The sequence below is a fragment of the Geotrypetes seraphini genome, chromosome 5 (genome assembly GCF_902459505.1).
Source record: "Geotrypetes seraphini chromosome 5, aGeoSer1.1, whole genome shotgun sequence".
Classification (NCBI taxonomy): domain Eukaryota; kingdom Metazoa; phylum Chordata; class Amphibia; order Gymnophiona; family Dermophiidae; genus Geotrypetes; species Geotrypetes seraphini.
In genome coordinates this window covers 82736972-82757954 of record NC_047088.1, presented here as the reverse complement: position 1 = coordinate 82757954, position 20983 = coordinate 82736972, and the positions used below count along the sequence as shown (strand labels likewise).

The 20983-nt window shown below is 43.1% G+C and overlaps 1 protein-coding gene across 1 annotated transcript; it reads left to right on the top strand.

The window, feature by feature from the left end:
- The first annotated feature begins 3445 nt into the window (after window positions 1–3445).
- On the top strand, window positions 3446–19575 carry RAB33A (RAB33A, member RAS oncogene family). The gene is made up of 2 exons (XM_033946330.1): window positions 3446–4024; window positions 18995–19575. The coding sequence occupies exons 1-2, from the start codon at window positions 3776–3778 to the stop codon at window positions 19439–19441; spliced, it is 696 nt and encodes a 231-aa protein (XP_033802221.1). The 5' UTR covers window positions 3446–3775; the 3' UTR covers window positions 19442–19575.
- The last annotated feature ends 1408 nt before the right edge of the window (window positions 19576–20983 follow it).

Here is a 20983-nt window from a genome sequence, read left to right as displayed (position 1 = left end):
GCCGGTCCGCAGAAAATTCCTGCCGGTCCGCGCAGGGCCGGCTAGATGGGCACCGTTAAATTTCCTGCCCCGGAAATCTTCTGTTCCTCCCAGCCTCGGGCGATCAAGACAGGCTGCCGACGTCGGGTATTCCCTCTGTGAGTCTCGCCTATGCGGAAACAGGAAGTTGGAACAAAATAGGCGGGACTCAGAGAGGGAAGGTCCCAACGTCGACAGCCTGTCTTGATTGCTGCCCCTGCCGAGTCACCGAAGAGGGCCGCAGGGAAGCTGCAAGTAGAAGGGAGATGGTCAGCGTGTGGATTGGGGCCATTAGCAGCGTCTGTGTTGAGAGTCTGCCCACGTGCAGGATGCGGTGGGTAGGGGCCTCCAGCTCATCTTGGGCGGCAGGGCCTGTGGTGCAAAGCTGTTTTTGCCGGCTTGGGGGGGGGGTCGCGAATGTGCAGGGCACAGCAGGAGTAAGATCCTGGGGAGCCTTCAACAGTGGCTGTCTCCTCTCCTAGCAGCTCTGCACTTATCAGGGCAGTGATTCACTTCGGCAACTTCCCCTTTCCTCAGAGGCGGCAACGGACCCAAGGCTGCCTAAGGAAATCACTGCTGCAGGCAAGTACCGAGAGCTACTGGAAGGAGAGGAAGCCACTGTTGGAGGCTGGGAAGCTGCTGGATAAAGGGAGAGCTGCTACTGCACCTGGAGGGAGGTAGAGGGAGAGATGCTGCTGGGAGGGGAAGAGGGAAAGGGATGGGAAGAGAGCTACTGTTGGATAGGGGGGAGGAGGGAAGGGAGAAGGAAAAAAAGGAAGGAAACAGCTGGCAGGGAGATTAGAGGAGGGAAAGGGGAGAGACAGGAATGAGAAAGTACAGAGATATTGATGCTGGAAAGGGAGTCAGCAGAGAAATGAGAGAGGGATAAAGATGCTAGATCTGGTGTAGGAGAGATAAAAATGAAGAAAGCAGTGAAGCTGAAATGAATGATGTAAAAAGGAGAGAGGAGGCACAGGCTGGATGGAAAGGGGAGAGGGGCATAGAAAGAAGTCATATACATATGGAAGGGGGAGAGCCCAGACAGTGGATGGAATGGGCAGATGCTGGAAGGAAAAGAGTGGAAAGAAGATGAAAGCAGAGAACACAAAAGGTAGAAAAAAATCATTTTATTCCTATTTTGTCATTACAATATATCAGATTTGAAATATATATCCTGCTAGAGACATAACTGGGGACTGCAAAGCCTAACAGTATTCCTGTCATGTGTGACTGCAGTATTCTGTTAGCATGATATTTCTGTGTAGCATTCTGTAATAATTTGGCTTGTTCAGTTTTCTTGATAGTAGAGGGGATATATGTGAAGGGGAGGAGAGACAGGGGTCTTGTTGGTCCTTGCTCTGAATATTTAGATTTATAAAATGACAATTGTACAGAATATTGGTTCTTTTTATACTTTAATAAAATATGTTCAATATAAAATCATAACTGAGGCTTGTGCAGATGGGATCAGATGGTTTGTAGGGACCGAGTTTGCGGAGACGGGGCGGAAATGTGTTTTTTTATTTCGGTCTTAGTAGTTTGCCGGTCCACAAAATAATTCTTTTATTTCTGCCGGTCCACGGGTGTAAAAAGGTTGAAGAACACTGAGTTAGACGATGTAAAAGCACGTATAAGTGCCTAAAAGGTATCCAAAGTGACCAGATAACCACTGCAAACGCAGCCTCAGTCCGCACAGCTGCCGGTCATGCCCCTCCGTCATCCTCTTCCAGTTCTGGGTCAGAGCCAGTAGCTGATCTTATTGAGGCTGTGAGTGCGGCTAACGGGAGAGTGAGGCAGCCTGTTTTGCCACTGCTTTTGCTAGTTTTGAGAAGCAGCCAGGATGGCAGCGGGAGGGAGGTGGGAAAGCACTGATGCTGCATGGTAGTTCTAAATTGCTGCGCAGGGTCTTTAAAAGAGATGTGCGGCCACATTGTCTGGGGTACTGCAATATAGGACTATGATGATGTACTGTGATGTACTGCAGGGACAAAGTAAAGTCCCACACACACTCCCCCTGTTTTTACTGACCCCGTTGCACCCCCACAAAATTCAGAATAAAAACGTACATACCTGCCTCTGGAACTTCAGTACCTGCTATAGGAAAGCCTAGTAGAGCTGCACAGAGGTAGCTTAAGTAGTCTGAGGGGTGGATTACTGAACCATAGAGAGGATGACTCAAGCCCCTAAGCCACTCTAACCACTACATTAAAGGTGGAAAATCTCTAAGCCACTCTAACCACTACATTAAAGGTGGAAAATGTGAGCCCACCAAAAAAAAAAAAAAACCCAAACCCTACTGTACTGCTGTATAGGTGCCATCTGCAGCCATAAGGGTTATTGGGGTTATAGACAGGTGGGTTTTGGGGGGTTCACCATAACCTATAAGGCAGTTCTGGTGAGATGTTTTTGTGGCATCTTTTTTGTGAAGTTGCCTTGTTTGAGTGGCCAGTATATCACAATGCTGGCCCCTCCCACGTCCAAAAGGTCTTGTTCTGGATGTTTGGGACTTGGACAAATTTTTGGTCAAGAATGTGGCATAAAGTTAGCCGTAGTGGCAGTCTGGACAATCAAATGCCTGGATGTACAGAGAGACAATTTTTGAAAAAAAAAACACCATTTTAGACATACTTTTTTGAGAATGGACATTTTACTGCTGCTGACTTTGGGCAAATAGCACCCTATATCCAATCAGACTTAGACATTTCTTTTGATTATGGCCCTCCATGTATTTTTAGTTTTGTGCGCTGCTTTGTTCTACAAAAGTTAAAGTGGTATATCAGATTTTAAATAAAGATAAAACATAAAAATTACTCCCAGCCTTCTGTTTGCTCTCATTGGTAGTGGTGAAATGGGATGGGGTGCAAATATAGCATGGTACGGTCCTGCTAATATACTCCTGTCACAAACCAAAATGCCACTATATAGAGAGAAATTCATGGAGAATTTGCTCCTCTCTCCCAGCAATAAGAGAGTTGGTCACTGAATGATCTGAAGACACTGGCATTGATGGAGCTAATATTCTCTCTGCCCTTTTTACCATTTGATTTTGCTTAATGTTTGACACCTTGGGAGTGAGGTGGCTTACCTTCCTGTATGTTTTCAATGAAAGAGTTAATCTCCCTCCAATACCTTTCAAAGGCTGCAGTGAAAGGGTTACTCTCATGGCATGATGTGATGTAATGATTATGTTCTTAAAAGGGAAACTATTCTAAAACCAGAAAAGATTCTTTTGTTTATTGCGGGTTCACTGTTGGACCAATTGAATTTAGTTGAAGTCTCTTTTACAAATAAATTTATTTCACACGACACAAAAACACTCCGGTCCCCTTCCCTGTTCATTTTCCTGTACAACAGAAGCCCTGTTTTGCAGAGTCATAGTAAATCATCTCTGCTTTTCCATCTCCCAAGTGTGAATTTCACAAGTGGGAGGATCTTTCCTCTGCTCCGCATAGCTACAACCCACCTGATCCTTCCTACCCACCCAGGATTTTCTTGTGGCTCTAAATGTGTACTGAAGGAGGGGGGCAGCAGGCATCTGAGGTCTTCCCAGTGCTGCTTGACATACAGTATATTTTGTGGTGCAGTGTACATTTTGATTGGAATATTTTTAAGACAGCAACTGAAAGAAGTGCTTTCTGATTTAGCAGCTAGCTGGTCAAACCCCCCTCTGTCTGCTGAATTCACTAATGAACAATTGAGAGAGGGAGAATTGGAATTTCCCAGCCACGCTCTGGAGACAGAATCTCTCCGTTCCATCATGGAAAATCCAACATTAATAAATGGGAGAGTGCAAAATCCCAACCTTTCATCCTTGGGCCTACAGTCTTCTGTGGATCAATCTGTTCAGCTGCGGATATTTAAAATCATTGTTATTGGGGACTCGAATGTTGGCAAAACTTGTTTGACCTTCAGGTTTTGTGGAGGGACATTTCCAGAGAAAACAGAAGCTACAATTGGGGTAGATTTCAGGGAAAAAACAGTGGAAATTGAAGGAGAAAAAATTAAGGTAATGTATGGTTGTCTTTATGTCCAGCAGTGCCTAGTGTTTATATACGGCAACTGTGTATCTGTTTTCCTTTCATTTCAAAATGGCTTTATCCCCTCCCCCCCCCTTCTCTTTCTGTTATTGTCTGCTACAGCATGCTGATTTAATGAATTTGTCTCATTTAGGTTTATCTCTTATCTATAGATAAAAGGTATGGTATTTGTATGTTTGTGAGCTCTGTGATTTCTTCTAGAGGGCTGCCTAGAAAAATGCATTTAGCCAGTGCCTGGAATTAGATACAATAGCAGGTAACCTCTGACAATATTCTGTGCCCTGAGGCGGGATTCCTCTGTGGCTGTGTGTATGATTGGTAATAATATTGCAATTTGCCTGGATCTCCCTCAGATCTCAATTGTGCTTGTTTATGCAGCCCTCTTATCCCTTATAAGCAGCAGGTTTTTAGCAGGTGCCTCAGCTCTGCAGGTTCGTTTTATATAGGGGAACCTTTTTGAGAGAGTTAAAGATGCAGAATGCATTCAGTGGCTCTTCCAATACTCCATTCTGCTGTTATGCAGTTCTGTGCAGATGGGCAGTGCAAAATATATGGAGCTTAGAAACATTTAAATACATATAGGCCTGTGCAGGCAGTGTGAATCTGTCTCTAATCCTTGTAACCCAAGACTGGGCCAATGTGCTTAGCATCTTTCCCCATAGATACAAAATGGGAGACAACCTTTTGGCCTGTTTTCCAGGTCTCCAGCAAAAATCAGTAAATTTTCCATTGAACAATGAACATTTTCAGCCAGTCTGGTTTCCAGGTAACCATAATATACTGCTTATTAACTATAGAAGATCACTTTACACAAGTTAATAGGCTCCAGAAAAAGGTGGGTGGATGGATTAAGACATCTGGGTTTTACTTCCATTGAAAGCGATGGAAGTAAAACCCAGATGTCTCGATCTGTACTCCTTTTTCTGGAGCCATATGGTAGCCCTACATAATTATGAACACCAGATAGCCTGAAAACTTTCAGTCCTGTTCCTGACAGACCAAAGTTTGCCATCCCCTGATAAGAATATATTATGGGTCTATGCAGACAGCATTGTTATTGCAAAGATTTTACTTCCTTGTCAGAATACTACATTATGTGTGGGTTTGTTTTTTGGGGTGGGTTTTTTTTGGGGGGGGTTTTTTTTTTTTTTGGGGGGGGGGAGTTAATGGAAACAAGCAATATGAGACACAGTTTATACCATATTGGTCTGAAAATGCTACATTTCACTATTATATGGGCTTCTTTAGTTGGATAGTGTCTGTGAGAATGCTATTCAGACAGTCCAAGTGTTCCAGATCTTCCTGAAGTTTAAGGTAGGGAGACCAACTAGTCAAGAGTTGGTCAGTCCTACCAGTTTTATTGAAAGGTGGCTAGCAGGACAGAACACACTGGCAAATTGAAGTGCCAGTTTTCTGTTGATCTATGGCCTCCCCATGTTGATCTTAACCTCCCCATATTGTCCCACAAATGTTCTTGTTTTCTGAGCTGAGTTGTCCCAAGACCTGATCGCAGTTCCACTTTCCATTCCAATTGCATTGGTAAAAGGAAGCAAGCCAGCAGGTACACTGCTCTAGGCCACAAAGAGATCTAACTACCCCTCCCCCAAGCTGGCATCTGTATGGGAGGTATGTACTAACCTAGACTTCTGCCACGCACCTTAACATTGAGCTCCCATTGCCATTGGGCCTTGGGATAGTCTAACTGGAAACAAAAGTGCCATGGAGGAAGAGAAGTTTGGTAATGGGAGGGGGAAAGAAGGTAAACCAGTAGGAACCTTTGTTTATAAGATGGTTTATGCTTCCTTCTGCTTCTTGACTTCGTGTCATTATATTGTAGCCTGAAATCAGTGTAGTGGTGGAGACAAAGACTGTGCCTAGATTCAGTAGAGCATGGGACAAGCACATAGGACCTCTAAGGGAGAAAAAGGGATAGCAGATGATATGGCTGGACAGAACCGATACCATATTGTCTTACCCGCTGTCATTTTCTATGATTCTATGAGCTGAGCTGGAAGCAATATGGTTGTGGATAATACAAAAATAATAATGTGAAGACAATAAGATTTATTATTTTCTCATTGCATGTTATGGTACATGGATGTTCAGATATCTACACTCTGGCTCAACTACATCCACTAAGATAGGTCTGTTCTGTGTAAAACATCGCTTGAAAATACAAACTGGAACGTGGAAATTTTCAGAAAATAAAAGGAAGAGCAGAGTGCCTAGAGTAAGGTCTTCAAACCATGTTGCAGGCAACTTGCAGCACTTTCTCTGGGGTCTTATAGGTCCCAAGAAGCTGCAGGATTAGCTAAGAGCTGCAGCCTGAAAATGAAGTCATCGCTTTCAGAGTACTGTACACGTATTTGCTGCAATTTTATTTTGTGCTCTTTCAAAGGAAAGGAGAAAGTGAGTTACAATGACTAGCAAAACAACAACTACCTTCTTACCAAGGAAAGGTGACATATTTGATGAAAGATACATAAAATAACTTTGCAGTGCTTGATAGTAATTAGAGAATGACACGGGGACAAATATTTCTCCATCCCCGTGAGAACTCATTTTCCTGTTCCTGCCCCATCCGCCGTGCAAGCTCTCTTCATCTGCACAAGCTTCAAACACTTTAAAATGATAAGTGTTTGAGGCTTGTGCGGTTAAGACAGAGCTTACAGGAATGGGGCAGGGACAGCAACAAAACTCGCAGGGATGGGACGAGGAACTTGAGTTCCTGCAGGAACGGGGAAAAATTTGTCCCCGTGTCATTCTCTAATAGTAATGCACAAATACATTCTGTGAGGACAGACTACCCTTCCTCCTTCTGTTCTGTGGTGCACACTTCCTCTGTAAACAAGAAATTTATCCGGTGGTGATTAGTAGGTAATGGAGATGCCCCCTGTGCTTCTGCTTGAGCTTCTGGTAGCCATTCTGTGACCCGAGGGAAAGCAGAAGTGGAAGCAGCAGGAGCAGAGGCAGAGAGATAAATGAGATGGTGAGAAGTGGAGGGATAATAGGATGAGAGATGCTGATGGAGAGGAACCGACTGATTGAAAGGACGATAAAGAGAGGTGTAACGTACTGGAAATATGAAGAAGATTGTTACATAAGAACATAAGAACTGCCATCTCCGGATCAGACCCATGGTCCATCTAGTCCGGCGATCCGCACACGCGGAGGTCCAGTCAGGTATACACCTGATGTAGTTTTAGTCACCCATATCCCTCTATGCCTCTCGTAAGGAGATGTGGATCTAATTTGCCTTTGAATCCTAGCACAGTGGATTCCTTAATAACCTCCTTTGGGAGAGCATTGCAGGCGTCTACCACTCGCTGTGTAAAGCAGAACTTCCTGGCATTTGTCCTGGACTTGTCCCCCCTTAGCTTCAAACCATGTCCTCTTGTCTGTGTCACGTTGGACAATGTAAATAATTTATTTTCCTGCTCTATTTTATCGATGCCTTTCAGCATTTTGAAAGTCTCGATCATGTCCCCTCGCAGCCTCCTCTTCTCAAGGGAGAACAGTCCCAGTTTCTTGAGTCGTGCCTCATATTCCAAGTTCTCCATACCTCTTATCAGCTTCGTTGCTCGTCTCTGCACCCTCTCCAGCAGTTTTATATCCTTCTTTAGGTTGGGAGACCAATGTTGGACACAGTATTCCAAGTGCGGTCTGACCATTGCTCTATAAAGCAGCATTATGACTTTCTCCGATCTACTCGTGATTCCTTTCTTTATCATGCCTAACATTCTGTTTGCTTTCTTTACATTGCTAAAATAGGTCATATGTTAAAGACTAGAATCAATGTACATAGACATTAAGATCTCTTTACTGTTTGCTAGGGAATGCACTGGGATTCAATCCTTTACACCAGTCTGGACTTCTCAGGATGTTAAAAGGCTGCACCCTCTAAGTCCCACCAACTTCCTAAAGAACATAATGCCAGTTTTGCTGCCTGAATCCTTTTAGAAACTCTGGCCAATCCACTTTTGTGGTTTCAATAACTGCTCACAGTTGAATACTCCAGCTCTAGATAGAGAATGACACAGTGACAAAATTCATCACCATTCCAGTCCCCGCAAATAACCCCGGGAAACAATCCTGTGTCATTCTTTAGTGTCTATCTCAACCTCAGTCCTTCAGTGCAAAGCTTGAGAGTCAGTGGTTGTGCCCATTCATACTCTGATTCTTCCTTCTCTCCTTGAAGAATGACTTGGAGGTGGTTTCTCACGGGGACAGGCATGGTGATGGAATTTTGTCACCTTGTCATTCTCTATTCCAGATTCTCCTTTAGATCTATATTCTCAGCTCCTCTCTATGTTCTAAGGCCTATCTGGTCATGATGAGAGACAGTGCTTCTCAGAAGCCCTAGCCCCACAAGGCTCCACACCCAGACACAAGTCCCTTATAGTTCCCTCTAAAACACAGCATGGAAACACCTACTACTGCTGAGGCTTTCTGGTGGTCCCTGTCTCCTGCAGCAGCGGCTCTTCACCCCTGTTCGACCAACGCCGACAGGCATTCACAGAGACGGACCCCCTGACGTCATCGGGTCCATCTCCAACCTCTTGAAAAGTTGTCGCTGCCGCGGTTTACATTCAGGAGCTGTTACAAACCCGGAGGATATCGGAGGAGGCTTTATGGTGGTTCCTGTCTCCTGCAGCAGCGGCTCTTCACCCCTGTTTGACCAACGCCGACAGGCATTCACAGAGACGGACCCCCCTGATGTCATCAGGTCCGTCTCCAACCTCTTGAAAAGTTGCCGCTGCCGCGGTTTACATTCGGGAGCTGTTACAAACCCGGAGGATATCGGAGGAGGCTTTCTGGTGGTCCCTGTCTCCTGCAGCAGCGGCTCTTCACCCCTGTTCGACCAACGCCGACAGGCATTCACAGAGACGGACCCCCTGATGTCATCGGGTCCGTCTCCAACCTCTTGAAAAGTTGCCGCTGCCGTGGTTTACATTCGGGAGCTGTTACAAACCCAGAGGATATCGGAGGAGGCTTTCTGGTGGTCCCTGTCTCCTGCAGCAGCGGCTCTTCACCCCTGTTCGACCAACGCCGACAGGCATTCACAGAGACGGACCCCCTGACGTCATCGGGTCCGTCTCCAACCTCTTGAAAAGTTGCCGCTGCCGCGGTTGCGGCCGCAGCCAAAGGGGCGTGCCCTAAGGGGCACACAAGGCCCCTTGGGAGCCCCTTGGAGCCACGAGGAGCCTGAGAGCAGGATCTTCTTGGTAATATAATTTACTTTAAATATTTGCATGTTTGGATATGGGGAAAAGAAAAATCAAACCAAAAAGTTCAACACCAGTGGTATCTGGTCCCATGGACAGACATTTAACATTATTATCTGAAAATCCACTTGCTGTATCATCAAATATAGATTCATCTTTGTCAGGAGCATCAATAAGTCCCCTCGAACGGACTCCTCCCCTTCACCCAGTATCAAGTGATAGTAGGAATATAAACCCTACTATATCCGATGCACAAGGGGTTTCCTCTACTCATATAGGTAAATTAGTTTATACTGAAATACCTAAACCATTGATTCTTTCTGGAGGAGTGGAGGAAAGTCCACGTACAGAGGAAACACAGGATATTACCCTAAGGGATTTATGGTTAGGAATATCTAGAGTTGAAGGGTGTCTCAGGACAATGATGAAACAAATGGGGGATTTTTCTCAGTCTGTTTCTTCTAAATTAGAAAATGTGGACTCTAACTTAGGTTGTTTGGATAAACGATTAAATATTGTAGAAACTTAATGTAATAATTTACAAGCTGTCTCGGTGTCTGCTGTTAAAGATTCTACAGTGATACATTCTAAAATTCAATCTATGGAGAATATGAATAGAGCAAAAAATCTCCGCTTGGTCAATTTTACAGTATCTCATTTATTGTCACCTGAAATTTTATTAAGGAAGTTTCTTAAAGAAGTACTGGGAATGGCCAATGTGGAGAAATTTCCAATAAATAATTATTATTACATTCCTCCTAAAAAAATTGAATCTGCCCAGGAGGTGGACCATCTGGCCACACCAGAGGTAAATCTGACTGAATTTTTGGAAGATACACAGGATGTGATCCAGAGTCGGTCCACCCTGGTGATAACATGTATTTGCGAGATGGATAAGACGTTAATTATGAAACTTTATTTTAAGAATAGGTTAATGAAATTTTGTGGGGATTTTGTTAGGATTTTTCCGGATGTCTCCAGAACCACTCAATTGAGAAGGAAAGAATTTCTGAAATTGAAGGACAGAGTTTTGGCTCTGGAGGCATCTTTCTACCTGAAATTTCCTTGTAAATGTTTAATTAAGTTACAAGATATTGAGTATGCTTTTTGGGATCCTATAGAACTACAACAATTTTTAGTTGCGAGAGAATAGAAATGAGTTTGTTTCACCTAGCTGAGAATAAGAGGAGTAATTGAATTAATATCCCATAGTAAGGAATGATTCAAGGTGGTCTAGTACAAACCGAGAATTATTGTCCTTTAGTTTTCTTGAATTTATTTGATTAGAAATAGTAACATGTTCTCCCCATTGATGTGGGCTTAAAAGGAATTATGTATATATGATTTGATTATGTATTGCTTTGTGTGATTTTTTCCTTTTTTCCTTTGGAACTATTGGATATTGTAAAGTATTCAAAACTATAATTAAAAAAAACAAACAAAAAAAACTGCTGCTGGCCTGGACACTAGGCTCAGCTCCATTACCTCCCTGAATACACTCACAACTTGGGAATAGATACTGATCTATTGGGGATAGATTGGGGATAGATTGTGAGCCTGCCGGGACAGAAAGGGAAAAATGCTTGAGTACCTGAATAAATTCATGTAAACCGTTCTGAGCTCTCCTGGGAGAACAGTATAGAAAATTCATTAAATAAATAAATATTAAACGCCAGAGGAACATTCTGGTGTTCTGCTACAAAGGAAACAATGAAGTTAAAAAGTGCAAACTCGCCTTTCTTGCCTTGCAAATCTGTGTTTTCAATGTGGATGTTAGCTTCTAATTTTGAAATGTTTTTATTGAAGAGATTTTAAATTAAGTTTCTACATGTAAAAAAATTAAGCAGTGACAACTTGCAGTGTTCCCGCTAAGGTGCGCTGGTGTGCGCTTGCGCACAAAATATTACCTGGCAGCGCACAAGTTTCTCGTCACAGCGCACACATTGTAGAGCACAGTTCTTCAACCGCCGGTCCGCAAACAAAATCTTGCCGGTCCGCGAAGGATTCGGTCCCCGCCGCAACGAAAGGCCGGCGTCAGCTGACTTGCAACTTCCTGTTGCAGTCGCTGTGCCGGGACTCCTGCCTTCGCCGGGACTCCTGCCTTCCACCGCGTTTGCCTCCTGCCTTGTCTCCGCACCTCCAGACCAGCAGCGGCAGCTCTGTATGTTTTTAACTTCGGCACAGAGCTGCCCCTAATCAATAGTTTAGCGCGGTTTCATAAGGCAGCCTCGGGGCCTTTGCTAGGCCGGCCCACATCGCATCATCGAAGCGGGCCGGCTATCAAAGGCCCCGAGGCTGCCTCATGAAACCGCGCTAAACTATTGATTAGGGGCAGCTCTGTGCCGAAGTTAAAAGCATACAGAGCTGCCGCTGCTGGTCTGAACTCTTGGGCCGCTGAAGGAGGGCAAAAAGCAGCTATCCTGGAGGTTTCCCTTCCTCTCGCCTTACAGGTTCCTTTTTTCCACCTTTTTTTTTTTTCCTTCAAACGGCAACGGGCCCCAGCATCGACATCAATCAAGTAAGTTCCACTGTCAATCAAGCGGTTCTGCTCGGCCAAAGCTTCCCCTGTGACATGAGCCACCCTCAGGGGAAAGAAAGTGACCCACAAAGGTGAGGGGAAGGGGGGCAGATGATGGAAGTTGGGGGGGGGAGAGAGAGAAGGGGCAGATGATGGAATGGAGGAGATGAGAGAGAGAGAGAAGGGGACAGATGATGGAAGTGAGAAGAAGGGAGAGAGAGCAGAAGGCAGATGGATGTCAGTTGAGAGGGGAGAGCAGATGCTGAATGGAAGTGGGGAAAGAACACATACTGGATGGAAGGAGGAGATAAATAAAGGGGGAAGAAAATAGTAAGATAATGGAGGGGTGAGGGAAAGGGGTGACAAGCTGTGTGTAGACACAGTGAAAAGAGGGAAACGGGACTAAATAGTAAGAAAGAATTTAATTTAGATGGAGGCAGAAAATAGAGAAGGAAGACCAGAGAAGAAAAGGGAAGAGAGCAGAGAATGATCAGATCTGAGTGGAGGAAATGAGAAGAGAGATATGCTAAAAACCACAGGGGGGAGGGAAGGATAGAGATGCCAGACCATGAGGGGAACAGAAGGAAGATGATGGATGCTAGACCAAATTGGAGGGTGGGGGGGGGGCAGGAGGAGAGATGGCAGGGAAAGACAGACAGTGAATGGAAGGGGCAGATGCTGGACTGAAGAGACAGAGAAGGTTATCATGCTGCTGTACCGGGCCATGGTACGCCCTCACCTGGAGTACTGCGTCCAGCACTGGTACTTTAAGAAGGACACGGTACTACTCGAAAGGATCCAGAGAAGAGCAACTAAAATGGTTAAGGGGCTGGAGGAGTTGCCGTACAGCGAAAGATTAGAGAAACTGGGCCTCTTCTCCCTTGAGCAGAGGAGATTGAGAGGGGACATGATAGAAACATTCAAGGTACTGAAGGGAATAGACTTAGTAGCTAAGGCAGGGAGAACGAGAGGGCACTCTCTAAAGTTGAAAGGGGATAGATTCCATACAAACGTAAGGAAGTTCTGTGGTAGAAAGCAACATATTTATTTGGCTCATAACTTGCTGGCGCCCGATATTTTTAGCTCACAGTGAAAAAAGTTTGCTCACAACACCCGCCCGCTTAGAGGGAACACTGGTGACAAGTGGCACTAGCAAGTAGCAATAGCTCTCTGTGAGGAGTACTCAATTTCAGTCTTCAAAGGCCCTAACCCAGTCAGAATTTCAGGATTTCCACAATGAATATGCATGAAATCTTTTTACATACAGTGGAAGCACTGCATATGAAAAGATTTCATGTATATTTATTGGGAAAATACTGAAAACCTGAATGATATTGAGCACTCCTGCTTTATGTAAAGTTTCCTAAGGGGGTAAATTCTATAACTTGGTGGCTCTGGTTACGTACACCAATGCCACATGCTGTGTGCCAATCTTATAATGGCCAAGATGCCAGTTTAGAATACTAGTATAAACCTAAATTGTGCAAAGTAATTAACTTACAGTATTATATAAGTTATGTATGTATGTATGTAGAACCCTGAGATCTAATGCCCAACACCTTTTACACATCCCATCAATACATCAGTTTAGCATGGAACGATCATCAATCCTTTCTGTTACAGCTCCCACGCTCTGGAACACTATGGGGCTCATAATTGAAAGAGAAAAACATCCAAAAACCAGCCTAAGTCGGCACTTGGACAAACATTTCTCAAAAGCGTCCAGTGCCGATACTAAAAACGGGTTTTGGACATATTTCTAAATGACCTAGGCCTTCATAGTGCCGCTCAGGGATCTCAAAGTCCCTCCTTGAGGGTCGCAATCCAGTCAGGTTTTCAGGATTTCCCCAATGAATATGCATTGAAAGCAGTGCATGCACATTCATTGGGGAAATCCTGAAATCCCGATTGGATTATGGCCCTCAAGGAGGGACTTTGAGATCCCTGGTGCTGCTGAATGACCAAAGGTAAACGGGCGTTTTGGGAGGCGTGTCGAGGGCGGGAGTTGGGCGGGACGTGGGCTGGCTTAGACCGAAAGTTTTACAACAGAGCCTAGATGGAAATTGGACGTTGTGACTTAGACCATGTAAAACATGGTCTAAGTCACAAAAACCCACCTAAAGTCACCAGATAAGCACTGCAAATACATAAAACAGACCCCCACACACTACCCCAGTGATCACCAACCCCCCCACCCCCATAAAAATTTTATTCACAACTTTAAATTTCAGCCTCCAGACCATCATCACCTGGCCGCCTGGCATAGGAAAGCCTAGTCGTGATGCACAGAGGCATCTTAAACCATCTTGGGGGTGGGTTAGGGACCCTTAGAGAGATGGACCCATGCCCATAAGCCCCTGTAATCACTGCATTGATATTGAAATATGTGCACTCCCCTATACACCCCCAAAACCCTTTTGTACTGGCATATAAGTGGCCTTCTGCAGCCATAAGGCCTATTGGGGGGGTAGATAAGTGGGTCTAGGAGATTCTGGAAGTGGTTTGGAGGGCTCACCATAACCTATAAGAGAGCTGTAGGGAGGAGAAGCCATGGCACCCTTTTTGTGAAGTTCACAGCAGTGCCCTGTAAGGTACCCCACTATTTAGTTGGCATGTCTGGGTGTGCAGTCCATCACTTTGCAGACCTCTCCCACATCCAACAGGGCTTGTTCTAGGCGTTTTGGACTTGGACGGAAAGTTGGACGGAAATGTGGTATAAAGATGGACGATTTAGTGGCTTGGACGATCAGATCGGCAAGATGTATAATTAGACGATTTTCAAAACAAAAAAAAAAGTTTGATGTATCTTTCGAAAATGTGTCTTAAGCTCTTTTTAACTTTGGATGACTTGCGAGATGGACGTAAACGGACTTAGACGTCCCTTTCGATTATGCCCCTCCACGCCTGCAGATCTACGAGAAGAATCATCTTTGGACCGATTTAAAACAAAATTAAAAACATTTTTATTTAAAGACGCTTTCGACCTTTAAGTTAACATACACACGTTTACTTTTTCTTCCCTTATTATGATTATTACTTACAGAAGGGTCCCATCCAATCGTTCTTCCCTTTATTGTCTGTCTTTTCTACAGGCTATGTAGTTCTACCCCTCTTCCCTAGTGTACCAGTATGTTATATCATTTGTGTCCCCCAAATTTTACATTTTAATGTATATTTACTTGTACTCTGCTTAGAAATTCGATAAGCGGAATATCAAATTTTTAAAAAACTTGTAATGCCCTTAGCCCACCCATCCAGTTCCCACATATGCATTCCCATCTTGCAGTTATGTACTATAACATTTAGTATGACCATATATAATGGTTCCCAGTACACTTACATGCATAACTGCCAATTTTGGTAACGCTGACATGCATAAGTATAGGTGCCAGCTTATAGAATTGCCCTTCACATGCTAATTTATTTATGTTCAGCAGTTTCTTCTTCTTCAAATCAAGCAATCCAGCCTTTATTAATTTATGTTGCCATAAGCTATTATGCATAAGTACCTGGAATTTTCTTCATTTTCACTTTATAACTCTCTTCCTACTAGGACAGTCCTTGGCTAGAGGCCATTAATTGTTCCTTTCAGAGAGGCCAGTGCAGGAAGCCTTGTGGAAGAGCCACAGCTCTACCGTGAAATTAACTCTCCTAACTTATTCCATCATGCTATTTGCAATGAACATGCAAATTACTGCTGCGATTGGCTCAGGTACTGACAGAAATTCCCCCAGGTCAGCACTGGCCTAATCTCCCTCCTCTCCTGCCTGATCTGGCCCAGCCCCTCCCCTCAAATTAATATCCCCTCTCCTGATTTTAAAATTGCCCTGGTGTCTAGAGCATTCCCCGCCCATTACCTCTCCTCCCAAGTAAGAAAAAAATCCCCTGGTGGTACCAACTTCCCTCCCTCCTCTCCCCACCTGAACTGACTTCAACATATCAAATTAAAAAGTTAACATGCACAAATCATAAAAATCAGTTATATAGGACAGCAAATCATGTCGAGAACTACATTCATAAAAAATATGGACAGATGATCAAATATAGTGTGAAGGGACTGCTTTAAAAGTATGCATTGACATGCTTACTGTGAAAATATGTGCAAAAGGTTAACTACTTTAAGGGACACAACCAATCCAGGGACAGAAGCACAAGTCCCTTTAAACCAGTGGTCTCAAACTCGCGGCCCTGGGGCTACATGCAGTCCGCCAGGTACTATGTTGAGGCCCTCGGTATGCTTATCATAATCACAAAAGTAAAATAAAACAATTTTACCGCATACAAAATTGTAATTTCTTTAATAAGACATTAACTATTTTTTTTTCTGAGACCCTCCAAGTACCTACAAATCCAAAATGTGTAATCACTGCATTGATCCTTAAACATGTGCACTCCCCTATACATCCCCCAAACCCTTTTGTACTGGCATATAAGTGGCTCCTGCAGCCATAAGGGCTATTGGGGTGGTAGATAAGTGGGTCTAGGGGATTCTGGAGATGGTTTGGGGGGCTCATCATGGCCTATAAGGGAGCTGTAGGGAGGAGAAGACATGGCACCCTTTTTGTGAATTTCACAGCAGTGCCCTGTAAGGTACCCCACTATTTAGGTGGCATGTCTGGGTGTGCAGTCCATCACTTTGCAGACCCCTCCCACGTCCAACAGGGCTTGTTCTAGGCGTTTTGGACTTGGACGGAAATGTGGTATAAAGATAGACAATTTAGTGGCTTGGACGATCAGATCGGCAGGACGTATAATTAGACAATTTTCGAAACAAAATAAAAGTTGGACATATCTTTCGAAAATGTGTCTTAAGCTGTTTTTTACTTTGGACGACTTGCAAGATGGATGTAAACGGACTTAGACGTCCCTTTCGATTATGCCCCTCCACATAAATAACATCATATCACATAATATACAATCATCACATACATGAATAAAACCCCACCCAAAAGTTCATTCACCCCAATAAAACGGACAATTTATAAACTTTCTCTCAATGTTCACCCGTATTTTCAAAATAGCACCAAACACTGTAGCTTGTACTTAGTTCTTCACAGCAAAATCAGTTCAAATTCCTTTCTTTATGGTGTTCTCCGCTTGTTCCACAGCTTAAGGAAATTTTATAACACCCACAGTATTCAAGCTCGACACGATTTTGTGTTTCGCCGTTAGGCGTCTTCAGGAGCTTAATCAAGTCACGGTTCCATTTCATCTATACATGCTTAGAAATCATTATACAAAACACTCAGCGTTCAGCTGTTGTGATTCTGGTATGGATGTCTCACCCGAATAAGCTGCACATTGTGGGCTTCTTTTACGAAGGTGAGCTAGTGGTTTTAGTGCGCGCGCTACACGCTGACGCCTCCATAGAGCTGGCATTAGTATTTTCTGTGTAGCGCGGGGTTAGCGCGCGTGGCATTGTTGCGCATGCTAAAAATGCTAGCACACCTTCGTAAAAGGAGCCGAGTGTTTGTATAATGATTTCTAAGCATGTATAGATGAAATGGAACCGTGTCTCGATTAAGCTCCTGAAGACGCCTAATGGCAAAACACGAAATCGTGTCGAGCTTGAATACCGTGGGTGTTATAAAATTTCCTTAAGCTGTGGAACAAGCGGAGAACACCATAAAGAAAGGAATTTGAATTGATTTTGCTGTGAAGAACTAAGTACAAGCTACAGTGTTTGGTGCTATTTTGAAAATACGGGTGAACATTGAGAGAAAGTTTATAAATTGTCTGTTTTATTAGGGTGAATGAACTTTTGGGTGGGGTTTTATTCATGTATGTGATGATTGTATATTATGTGATATGATGTTATTTATGTGGAGGGGCATAATCGAAAGGGACGTCTAAGTCCGTTTACATCCATCTTGCAAGTCGTCCAAAGTAAAAAACAGCTTAAGACACATTTTCGAAAGATATGTCCAACTTTTATTTTGTTTCGAAAATTGATTGTATATTAAGTGATATGATGTTATGTATATACTATATTTATGTGGAATTGTTTGAACCAGTTGAATAAATTAAATATTAAATAATATAATTGATTTGAGGGTATTTGCGTAGCTTTTTTGTTTGATTTTTAATGAATATGCATGAGAGAGATTTGCATACCAGCCACTTCCATTATAAGCGAATCTCTCTCATGCATATTCTTTAGGGATATCTTGAAAACCCAACTGGCTGGGGGTGCCCCAGGACAGAGTTGTGAACCACTGGGTTAGAGCAAGAGGCTAAGGAACAGGGGACCTAGATTCAACTCTCAGTTCAGCTGTTTATAATTTTATTGAGCCCTCCGAGGACAGAAAAATACCTACTGTACCTGAATGTACACTGTTTCAATTGACTTCAGGCTTGCAGGTTCCTTATACATTCAGATACACAGATACCAATTAAGGGGCCCTGTTCAGACCAGTTTGGTGCAAACCCCCCCCCCTCACCTGGACTTAAGATTTCAAAAGAGGTTTCAGGGATTTATAGTATTTATTTAAACAGAATTCTTTAATTGCCAACTATTATTGTAATCTTTTGTGATTTATAATCTTGGGATACCCTAGATTAGTGTTTCCAGGCATCTTGATTTCCTCGGACATGTCCTCCTTTTTAGTTTTGTTTTAAATCAGTGGTCTCAAACTCGTGGCCCGCCAGGTACTATGTTGAGGCCCTCGGTATGTTTATCATAATCACAAAAGAAAAATAAAACAGTTTCTTGATCATATGTCTCTTTAGCTATAAATTACAATATTATTATTAAGACTTAGCCAAAAGGAAAGATTTATAAACTATAAAGAGTTTTACCTCATGCAAAATTGTCATTTCTTTACTAAGACAACTATTTTTTTCTGAGGCCCTCCAAGTACCTACAAATCCAAAATGTGGCCCTGCAAAGGATTTGAGTTTGAGACCACTGGTTTAAATTGATGTAAGGATGATTCTTCTCATAAGTAATTAGGTATGGAATTCCAGAGGGAGGGTGCGGTAACAGCAAAGATATTAGATCTCATTGTATTAATATGTTTTAAAGATGGAATTGTGAGGAGTCATAGAGCAAAGAGTTTTAGATGGGCTATATGGGATAAGAGGTCTAATGAATCACTCATCTAATCAGTACTTAACTGTTAGTGCATATTTCATATTCTTTCTCTGTTGGTGGGTGAACTGTCCAAGGTCTCTTACCAGCACATTTTTTTTTCCAGGTGCAAGTCTGGGACACAGCAGGGCAGGAGCGCTTCAGAAAGAGCATGGTGGAACACTACTATCGCAATGTACATGCTGTCGTTTTTGTGTATGATGTGACCAAGATGACATCCTTCCAGAACCTGAAGACATGGATTCAGGAGTGCAATGGACACTCTGTTTCCCCAATGGTACCCAAGGTGCTTGTTGGCAACAAATGTGACTTAAGGAACAATATCCAAGTGCCCTCTAGCATGGCACTGAAATTTGCTGATGCACATAACATGCTTTTGTTTGAGACGTCAGCGAAGGACCCCAAGGAGAGCCAGAATGTGGAATCTATTTTTATGTGCTTGGCCTGTAAGTTGAAGGCACAGAAGTCCTTGCTATATCGGGATATGGAGAGGCAGGAAGGCAAACTACAACTTTCACAGGCCTCAAATAGTAAAAGCCCTTGTCCTTGTTGAAAAGAATATTATGAGAGAAATAATTAAAAAAAGAGGCATTGTGGATGCTGCTTTTTTTTCTTCTGTGTTTGTATAACATTTACTGAAATCTGCTTGTTTCAGTTTGAATTACTATGAACAAAATAAAATTTGTATAGAAGATTTCTGTTTTCCCTAACTTCTCCCATGTAGTCAAATTGGCTTACAATTTTTTTTTTAATGAGAGCTTCACTCATAGCTTCTGCTTTCTTCAAAGTACCCAAGAAAGTCCTCTGGGATTTCAGTCAATAAAAAAAAGTTTTGTGGAAGGGAGCTGAAAGCTTGCCACCTGATATTCAAAGCAATTTAAAAGGCTTGGACAGGCTCCTGGCCATTTAAATTGGTTGTCTGTGGCTAACTACGAATATTCAGCAGCACTTAAGTAGATGATGTTGCTGAATATTTGAGGTTAATGCCTGAGCCAAAACTGGCTAACTTGTGGGTGTTCCAGGTGTATAATTGACACTTATGTGGTTAAGTGCAAGTATTCAGCCCTTAACTGCATAAGCTAATTGTATATCTTAAATTGGGCTACATAAAAAGCAGTCCTATATTATTCAGTTCATCACATGCAGTTAAGGACTGAAATATTGCACTTAACTGCATAAAGTTTAGCAGCCAACCTATACCCAGATATACAACGTTGGTACCCGAACATGGCTCGGCATCGAATATCCAGGAATACTGTCAGTGGAAGACACAGAAACGCTGACCATCACCAGCTCAATATTGGCGAGTTGGTTCTCCATGAGTTTCACCTGGCAAGAGCGCTGTGAGGGATCTGATGAGAGGCAATGGGAAGAGCAGGAAGTACAACAGGTCACCCTTCCTTATATTCAATTTGTACAAATATATGGTGATCACGATACACATATTTCCACTTACATGGGCGATGAAAATGCTGCACACACAGTTTCAATTCTTCAGCTTCCCAGGACTAGCAGACCATGTGTTATTATCTAAAAACAGATAACTAACATCATATGAGTTGCTTTTCCATAAAATCATGCTCAAAGTGTGATACATAATAATTTAAAGTCATACAAATAAAGCAACTTAAATAATTCAATACTCACCTGTTAGAAGCTGATGAAAATAAAAAAAAGAATAGAGTAGAGTAGAGGTATGGTCTAGTCTAGGATTCTCAACCCACAGCCAACAGCTTGGTTGTCAGAATATCCAGAATGAATATGCATGAATTATCTCCATCACCTGCATAGCCATGGCATGCATATTCATACAAGCTATCTTGAAAATCAGACTGGCTGGGGGTGTCCCAAGGATAGGCTTGAAAATCACTGGCTTAGTGGTTAGAGCAATGTATTCCAGTCTTCACTAGGAGGCACACTTAGCCAGTTAGATTTTCAGGGCTGCTACAGTAAATATGCACGAGATAGGTTTTCATGCATTGGGTCTCCAACAAACGTTAATCTCATGCATATTCATTATGGATATCCTGAAAACCTGATAGGCAAGGTGTGCGTCTTGAACAGTTTTCCAAGTTGATCCTGGAGTAACCCCCTT